Below are 10,086 nucleotides of genomic sequence, written 5' to 3'. Positions count from 1 at the left end.
TCTTGAAATTTGGTAATGTGTTTCCTCCAACTGTGTGGTTTTTCTTCAAGATTGTCTTGGTTATTCCAGGGTGTTTTCATTTTCATTTAAATTTTAAAATGGGCTTGTCAATTTCCAAGGAAAATGACCAGGTCCCAGGGCTCAGGCTTGGAGTAAAGTGGGTAGAATCAGCATTTGCTCTCCCACAGCCCACAGTGGCAACCTGGTCTGGTGTAGGGTATCTGTTGACTGTGGGTAGGGGAGGAGGTCACAAAGGAACACAAATCACAGTGACCTCCTGTTTTTCAACAAAAACGCTTGATGCAGTAGGGTGATGCAGATATATCTTTAAACTTTCACAAGTTTTGGTACCTAGAATGCTATATACTATCAAATTATAACTCAAGTGAAAGAGCCCAATAATGACATGTTTCAGATAGGCATACATATAGAAAATTTCACCTCTTTGGACCTTACAAAGAAAGTCTTTCACCATTACATTAGTCATCTGATTTATTAAGAGGCTTATATTCCATGTGTTATTTTAAACAAATCAGAGATTATAAATGTGTTAATTAGAAATTCTCTCCCTCTTTCTCACCTACTGCATTGACTTTGCCCACATATATATTTATATAATCTTTAAGAACAATGAATTCAGTTTTATACTTGTTACAGATCTTCATTTTTCCACCTAATGGCTTTCAGGGGATAAACATCCATTTGATTCTTCCAACTTGCTACATATTCTTACTGTAAGGGCCTGGTTGGCCCAAGGGAGCCATTTTGTTGCAGTGAACTTAGATTGACCCTGCCCCTCCCAGAGGGGTAAGTCTTATAAAAGGAGAGCAATTTGTTCAGGATATATATGTTGGAAAATGATTAGTTTAAAGCAGCATTTGGAGGATGAGAACATGATGAATCTTTGTGGGAAAATGGAGGAATAGTGAGGAAAATTATCATGATTTCAGCAGAGGCAGGGACCATAGGTCAGCTGTCATCAATGGATGTGAGCACAAGTTAACTTGCAACAGTTCAGTTTTCATGAAGATCTAGTAGAGACCAGATTTGCATGGAGCAGATTACATGTGTGGGTTTGTCAAGAGGGTGCTGCCTGGGACTTCCTCCTGCCCATCAGCTTCCTCAGGCCCTGTTTCAGGTCTTTGTTTCTCAGGCTGTAGATAAAAGGGTTTAGCATGGAGGGCAGAACTGTGTGGACAAGTGTTGCTATGTGGTCCCTGGCAGTGTAGGTGGACAGGGGCTGTAAATAGACATAGAAGATGCTTCCATAAAAGAGAGTTACCACTGTGAGGTGAGAGCCACAGGTGGAGAAGGCTTTGCGTTTCCCAGCAGCTGAGGGGATCTTGAGAACTGCAATGAGGATTCATAGATAAGAGAAAATAATGCACAGAAAGGGGGTCACCAAAACAACAGAACCTTCTGACAGTATCACAATTTCATTGGCAAAGGTGGGGGAGCATGACAACTTCATCAGGGGACTGAGGTCACAGAGGAAGTGATGGATGACATTGGAGTCACAGAAGACGAGGCGATTCAGTAACAGTGTGTGTAGGAGTGAGTGGAGGTGAGGAAGTGAGAAGGAAAAGGCCACCAGCAGGACACAGTGGTGGTGGTTCATGGTGGTGACATAGTGGAAGGGGTCACAGATGGCCACATAACAGTCAAAGGCCATGACTGCCAGAAGGCAGCTGTCAGTGTTGGCCGAGCATAAATGAAATACATCTGTGTCAGACACCCAGCATAGGAGATGGTCTTCTTTGACAGGAAGTTTACTAACATCCTGTGGACAACGGTTGTTATAAAGCAAATGTCAGTGAAGGACAGGAAACTCAAGAAGAAATACATGGGGGTCTGGAGCTGGGGGTCAGAGTGGATGGCCAGGATGATGAGTAGGTTCCCGATTATGGTGACCAGGAACATGGTGAGGAAGAGGATAAAGAGAGATGTCTGGTCTTCAGGCCGGGAGGAGAGTCCCAGGAGAATGAACTCAGAGACACTGCTGGTTTGGTTGACTCTTGCCACTGGCTTGGGTCTAGTTCTATACACAATGTTTTGTTATTTCCCTTACTCCAAGTCCACAACCCAGCAAGTCTTTGTTTTCTCTGGTCACAATTAGCTGCTATGCAGGGGCCCTTGTCAATCTCCCTTGATGTGGTCCTCTGTTTCCAAATTCATAGCATCACAAAGCTATATAGCGAGGCTGGAGGGACAGAAGAAGAATTTTCCTTTATAAACCATTAGAGATGGACCTCACTGATTCCAGTTCAGTAGTTCTATTCTGTGAAAGCACTGCTCACTTGCTGGAGAGTTAGCAACTAAAAACAGGCAGTTCCACTGTGTAGCTCATGTTCTAGGTGGGGAGACAGATCATCAACAAAGGGCATTAACTAGTACATAAAGGATGGAGATAGTTGAGGGATGCATTTATCAAAATAACCGACAGGGAAAATTTAAGGGGAATGTGAACCCATTTCAACAAAGTGGGTTTTTTCTCCTCTGAGGAGTCTGTGCAATCTTCCTTTTCCTGTAAATTATTTTTCCTTTCTTTAGTATTTTGTCCTAAATCACATTTGTACAGGATGGGCATCCATTGTTGAGTATTCAACTTATGCTTTATAATTCACCAGTCATATATGTAAGCAAAAATACTTATGAGAACACAGTAATTTTTAATATATTAAGTGTTGATATACATATCAGTCTTATGCAGTTACCTTGTGATTGACATCAGAGTGACCTCATTTTCTTGCTACTAAAAATAACTGTGATAAGAGATCTTATATAAGCAAAATGTTGTAAATCAACTTTTTAGAGTCAGCATATCCATCTATACCTCATTAATGTACATATTACATAGAGATTTTCAAATGGTTTGAGATATTGGTTATTTATATATTCCTACTTGCCGTAAAAATCTCTCTAATGAACATACTTAAATCCCCAATGTGTTTGAAATAATTTTTTTTATTTTTTTAAAAGATTTTATTTATTTATTTGACAGAGAGAGATCACAAGTAGGCATAGAGGCAGGCAGAGAGAGAGAGAGGAGGAAGCAGGCTCCCTGCTGAGCAGAGAGCCCGATGCAGGACTCGATCCCAGGACCCTGAGATCATGACCTGAGCCAAAGGCAGTGGCTTAACCCACTGAGCCACCCAGGCGCCCTGTGTTTGAAATAATTTTAAAAGCACCATATTCTTTCACACCTTTTCAATGATCTTTTTACATTGGAACTTCCATGGGTTAAATACTGTTATTCTAACTAATATGTTAATTCAATTAACATTGAAATATTAATAATTGATTAATTTAACAATTAAAATGCAGTAATTACATTAATAAATGATTCATGTGCATAACAGTGATTATGGTTAATAACAGTTTATTGCATATTTGGAGGTTGCTAAGAAAGCAAATTGCAAAAGGATGCTTACATTTTATTTTATTTTATTTTTCTTTTGAGAGAGAGAGCATTCAAGAGTGAGAAGGAGAGCAGAGAAGGGACAGCAGCAGAGGGAGAGAGACAATCTAAAGCAGGCTCTATGCCCAATGTGGAGCCTGAAGAGGTCCCAATCCCATGACCCTGATCATGGCCAGAGACAAAATCAAGAGTCAGATGCTTAAACAGCTGAGCCGCCCAGGTGCTCTGACTCAAGAGAGACTCTTCATCGTAAGTCTTAGTGTCACCTTCCCTTATCTGCTATGGCTGGTTGTCCTCAAAATCAATTAGCTCACATGCTTAAAATATCCTTCTCACTGCCAAGTTGTCAGACTAATCTCATGGTTTTTGCAAGAGCTTGCAGAAGAAATGTTAGTTCATTCACTGCATGGTTTGAGTGAACCAGTAGTTAAAGTTAATAACAATAACCAGTATCATTGAGAATTTTCTACATGTCAAGCTTGTGCTAAAGACCTCACAAATGCCATGATGAGGGACCATGAAGCACGTGTTCTTAACAGGAGCCTGAGGCTTATAGGTGCAGTGGTTTGCTCAGGGTCACCAAAGAAGTGAATAGCAATCAGGATTTGAACTCCAAGCTGAATCACTCTGAGGCACATGCTCTTAACCCTTAGGCTACATCTCCTCATGTCTGTGTGTCTACATATTGGGTCACAATCATACACGTGTTTGCCTCACAGTGGTCATTTCCAACATGACCACCCCTTCTATCCCTTAACTGACAAGTTTTCCTCTCCCATATTCAGAATCTATCCTTGCAGTGGCTAGGGAGGTGCCTATCTTTCTGTGTTACACAGATGGAGGACTTGAAGTTTTGAACATCCATGACTAACTGGCCCAAACCAGGTGGAAAAAAATTGGCCATGCATGGCTGGGACATGTCCATGCGGAGTTGTGGTCAGTGCTGGGTAGTGTTCTTGGATGGGGTTTGATTTGTCCTCTGTCACTTGTTCATAAGCTGATTCCTGATGTTTTAAGAATAGCAAGTGAGACACCATGTCTGCAAAACAATTTGTCAAACACAGATCAGTATTAAACAAGGAGCCATTTGTAAAAGGGTTGCTTGAGGAAACCAGAAATTAGTGGAAATTCGGGTTAATTAATGAGATTAGGTGATCACCTATTCTTTTTTTTTTTTTTAAGATTTTATTTATTTATTTGACAGAGAGAAATTACAAGTACACTGAGAGGCAGGCAGAGAGAGAGAGAAGGAGCAGAGAGCCCGATGCGGGGCTCGATCCTAAGACCCTGAGATCATGACCTGAGCCGAAGGCAGCGGCTTAACCCACTGAGCCACCCAGGCGCCCCAGGTGATCACCTATTCTGATGACTAGGAAAAAGGAAGGTTTTTGAATCTAAGAATCAGGAAGAAGAATTCTCAAAGCATAAGGTGAGTGGGTGAGGCTGGGAATACAATGGGTTTGTTTGTTTGTTTGTTTTTCTTTCCCTTTCCCTCTTTCTTTCTCCCTTCCTTTCTCTCTTTCTCTCTCATCTCCCTTCCTTCTTTCCTTCCTTCCCTCCCTCCTTTTCTCTCTTTCTTTCTCTCTCTTCTTTTCTTTCTTTCTTCTCTCTTTCCTTCCTCCCTTCCTCCCTTTCTTTTCTTTCTTTCTTTTTTCCTTCTTCCCTTCCCTTCCCTTTCCTTTTTTCTCTCTCTTTCTTCCCTTCCTTCCTTCCTACTTTCTTTCTTTCTATCTTCCTCCTTCATTCTCTCCCTATCTCTCTCTTCCTTCCTTCTTCCCTCCCTCTTTCTCACTCCCTTTTTTCCTTCCTCCCTTTCTTCCTTCTTTCCTCCCTCCCTCCCTCTTACTCTCTCTCTCCCTTTCTTTCCTTCCTCTCTCATCTTTCTTTCTTTCTTTCTTTCTTTTCCTTCCTTCCTTCCTTCCTTCCTTCCTTCCTTCCTTCCTGTCTTCCTTCCTTCCTTCCTGATGGTGTTTTCCTTCCACCAAAGGCCACAGTATATACTGCCTAGAAGTCAAACTGGATGGACTGAAAACTAAAATGGTTGGAGGTTTTAGTTGGACCCTATGACTACTTAATCCATGAAATATTTGGAGCTATCAGGGAGGAAAGTGTAGGTGCGAGGTTGGAGGAGCCAAGCAGGTGGTTAGTTTACCAAAGCTCACCTCTATATCCAGATGCTGTTCTTTCCTTCCCAGTGTTTCCAGAAGCTGGTCTGCACCACACCTGCTAGTCAGCTGCCAGTCTGCTTCTCAGCCAAGCACAGCCACCTCATGTGTCTCCCATGACATTCTGAGCTGGTGAACAAGGAGAGGAATAGGAAAGGCAGGCAAATGGATATGTTACTTGGGAAGGATAACATGTTTCCCTTCACTGGCCTCCAACACGTCATGTCTGGTCCCCAGCATGCTGCTGCTTTCCCAGCTCCCCATCTCAGAAAGCAGAGAAGTCCTGACTCAAGGGACAAGGACCCTCTTGATCGTGAAAGCCTAGGCAGCATCTCCTGAGTCTGAGCTCTGCTCTGTTGGCCTCAGGGGTCCTTGTCAGGCTGAAGAAGTTGTGGTTTGATGATCTCTCCAGGGAGCTGGTCCTGTAATCATTATAAGTGTTAGGGTCCATAATCAAAGGAGCAAGACTGATACAAAGCGAAGGTCAAGCAAAACTTTATTTCACGCCAAGCATCGAGAATCAAACTGACCGGTCAGGGCTGTCTCTTGCAAAGAGGAGACCCCTCCCAGCCTCACAGACTAACTTTTATAGAGGTAGTTTAGCCAGGCTATACACAGGTGGCCAATGAGATTGCAATACACAGAGAAAACTGCACAGTCATGCTACGTCTGCCACACACAGAAAAATAAACTGCTAGGTAACACACGGGTGGCCAATTGAATTTCAATTTATCCTAGTAGATATATGCACGCCCAACTGATTGGATGTCTTCACCTGGCCTGACCCGCCCTTGTATCTAGGCTTTGCAAGTAAGTTCCTCTGGGAGGGGCAGGGGCAATCTAAGTTTACTGCATAGGGTCAATCTAAGTTCACTACATAAACACAAAATGACTCCCTCTGGCCAACCAGGCCCTTACACTAAGCAGAGTAAGTAGACTGGGAATCACACCTAGCAGGGCTGACTCCAGGGGATAGAGGAGCCCCAAGGCTTCCTGTTTCAGGGTTGGGACTCATTCCAGAGCTTCTTAACCTCAGTGAAACCACGTTTAGGTGTAAGTTTAGCTTGTGTATTTGAGACATTTCTAGGTTTTTACGGGAGGGGTAAGGGGGTGGGTGAAGGCTTATATTGCTATGTAGTTCCCTCTTAGGACTCTTAGGTTTTGAATAGTTATGTTCCCATTTTCATTTGCTTCCATGAGGTTTTTTTTTTAAATTATTTAATTCTGTATTTCCTGGTAGACCCATCCGACTAAAGAATGGATGCTCATTCTTCTACATATAGCTGTCCAGTTCTCCCAGTACCATTTATTGAAGAGACTGTCTTTTTTCCACTGTATATTTTTTCCTGTTTTGTCAAAAATTAATTGACCATAGAGTTGAGGATCCATATCTGGGCTCTCGACCACTCTCTTACACCGTACACAAAGATCAACTCAAAATGGATAAAAGACCTCAACGTGAGACAGGAATCCATCAGACTCCTAGAGGAGAACATAGGCAGTAATCTCTTTGATATCGACCACAGCAACTTCTTTTCAAAGGCAAAGGAAACAAAAGCAAAAATAAACTTTTGGGACTTCACCAAAATCAAAAGTTTCTGCGCAGCAAAGGAAACAGTCAAAAAAACAAAGAGGCACCCCACGGAATGGGAGAAGATATTTGTAAATGACAGTACAGACAAAAGGTTGATATCCAGGATCTATAATGAACTCCTCAAACTCAACACACATGAAACAGGCAAGCATATCAAAAAATGGGCAGAAGATATGAAGAGACACATCTCCCATCAAGACATACAAATGGCTATCAGACACATGAAAAAATTGTTCATCATCATTAGCCCTCAGGGAGATTCAAATTAAAACCACATTGAGATATCACCTTACACCAGTTAGAATGGCCAAAATTAGCAAGACAGGAAACAACATGTGTTGGAGGGAATGTGGAGAAAGGGGAACCCTCTTACACTGTTGGTGGGAATGCAAGTTGGTGCAGCCTCTTTGGTGAACAGTGTGGAGATTCCTCAAGAAATTAAAAATAGAGCCTCCCTATGACCCTGCCATTGCACTCCTGGGTATTTACCCCAAGGACACAGATGTCGCAAAAAGAAGGGCCATCTGTACCCCAATGTTTATAGCAGCAATGGCCACAGTCGCCAAACTATGGAAAGAACCAAGATGCCCTTCAACGGACGAATGGATAAGGAAGATGTGGTCCATATACACTATGGAGTATTATGCCTCCATCAGAAAAGATGAATACCCAACTTTTGTAGCAACATGGATGGGACTGGAAGAGATTATGCTGAGTGAAATCAGTCAAGCAGAGAGAGTCAATTATCATATGGTTTCACTTATTTGTGGAGCATAACAAATAGCATGGAGGACATGGGGAGATAGAGAGGAGAAGGGAGTTGGGGGAAATTGGAAGGGGAGGTGAATCATGAGAGACTATGGACTCTGAAAAACATTCTGAGGGATTTGAAGTGGCGGAAAGGGTGGGAAGTCAGGGTACCAGGTGGTGGGTATTATAGAGGGCATGGATTGCATGGAGCACTGGGTGTGGTGAAAAAATAATGAATACTGTTATGCTGAAAAAAAAAAAAAAAGAATGGATGCTCATTAACCTCCAAGTGTTCGAGTTCTGTCCGAATTTCCTCTTGAGATTGAGATCAAGTTTCAAAGCACTGGGATCTGAAAATATGCAAGAAATAATCCCAATCTTTTGGTATCATTTGAGACCTGATTTGTGACCCAGTGTGTGATCTATTCTGGAGAATGTTCCATGTGCACTCAAGAAGAATGTTTATTTTTTTTAATTTTTTTTAAAAGATTTTATTTATTCATTTGACACAGAGAGATCACAAGTAGGCAGAGAGGCAGGCAGAGAGAGAGAGAGGAGGAAGCAGGCTCCCCGCGGAGCAGAGAACCCGATGCGGGACTCGATCCCAGGACCCCGAGATCATGACCTGAGCCGAAGGCAGCGGCTTAACCCACTGAGCCACCCAGGCGCCCGAATGTTTATTTTTTTGTTTAGGAGGAAGGCTCTGTATATATCTCTGAAGTCCATCTGGTTCAGTGTGTCATTCAAAGCCCTTGTTTCCTTTTTGGTCTTCTGCTTAGATGATCTGTCCATTGCCGAGTGGGGTGTTAATTTCCCCTACTATTATTGTATTATTATCAACGTGTTTCTTTAATTTTGTTATTAATTGGTTTATATAATTGGCTGCTCCCAAAGAAGGAGCATAAATATTTACAATTGTTAGATATTATTATTATTATTACTATTATTTTCAGTTAGACCAAGCTAACCTTACACCTAAAGGACCTGAAGAAAGAACAGCAAATAAAGTGTAAACCAAGCAGAAGAAGAGAAATAATAAGGATTAGAGCAGAAATTTAATGAAATAGGATCCAGAAAAACAGAATAGATCAATGAAACTAGAAGCTGATTCCTTGAATGAATCAATAAGATTGATAAATCTCTGGCCAGAATTATCCAAAGGAAAATGGAAAGGACCCTAATCAATAAAATCATGAATGAAAAGTGAGAGATCATGACTAACACCAAGGACATAGAAACAATTTTTAGAAATTACTACCAGCAACTATATGCCAACAAATTAAGCAACTTGGAAGGAATGGATTCATTCCTGGGAACTTATAAACTACCAAGACTGAAACAGGAAGAAATCAACAATCTGAATAGACCAGTAACAAAATTGAAGCAGTAATAAAAAACCTCCCCTATAATAAGAGTCTAGAGCCAGATGGCTTCCCAGGGGAATTCTACCAAACATTTAAACAAGAAATTAGGGGCGCCTAGATGGCTCAGTGAGTTAGGCTGAATTTAGTGTCATTGTATTTCCTGTAAAGTCACTGTTTTTGTATATTGTGTCTGTTTCTTTCTGGTCTATGTTACTTTTGGGATCTGTATTTGCTTACAGGATCCTCTTTAATATTTTTGCATTTTTAATATTTTAAACTCTTTATCTCTCTTTCCATTCTAAATGAGAGCCTTTCTGGATAAAGTCTTCTTGGTCTGGATAAAGTCTGCATGTTTTTCTCATTTAGTACCTTGAGTATATCATGCTGGCCCTTTCTGGACTGCCCGTTCTCTGTGGATAGGTCTCCTGCCAGTCTAATGTTTCTACCCTTGTATGCTAAAGATCTCTTGTCTCAAGCAGTTCTCAGGATTTTCTGTTTATCTCTGAAATTTGTAAGCTTCATTATTGTATGTTGGGGCATTGGTCTACTTTTATTGATTTTGAGGGGGGTTCTTTTTACCCCCAGACTTGAATACCTATTTCCTTCCCCACATTAGGGAAGTTTCCAGGATGATTTGCTTAAATATACATTCTGTCCCTCTCTTCTTCTTCCCCTGAGAACCCAATTATTCTAATATTGTTTCGTTTATGGTATCACTGATTTCTCAAAGCCTCCCTTCATGATCCATTAGTTGTTTTTCGCTCTTTTCCTCAGTTTCCTTACCTTCCATCATTT

The 10,086-nt window shown here is 41.5% G+C and overlaps 1 protein-coding gene across 1 annotated transcript; it reads right to left on the bottom strand.

Annotated features, from left to right (window-relative positions):
* Positions 1 to 1,078: 1,078 nt before the first annotated feature.
* LOC116570911 (olfactory receptor 1L8-like) lies at positions 1,079 to 9,674 on the bottom strand. The gene is given in 3 exon segments (XM_032308527.1): positions 1,079 to 1,704; positions 1,707 to 2,032; positions 9,661 to 9,674. Coding segments are annotated over 3 exon segments (966 nt in total).
* Between the last annotated feature and the right edge of the window lie 412 nt (positions 9,675 to 10,086).

This window comes from Mustela erminea, chromosome 12 (genome assembly GCF_009829155.1).
Source record: "Mustela erminea isolate mMusErm1 chromosome 12, mMusErm1.Pri, whole genome shotgun sequence".
NCBI classification, from domain to species: domain Eukaryota; kingdom Metazoa; phylum Chordata; class Mammalia; order Carnivora; family Mustelidae; genus Mustela; species Mustela erminea.
The sequence above is the reverse complement of the archived record's forward strand: the minus strand, read 5'-3'. Positions and strand labels throughout refer to the sequence as shown.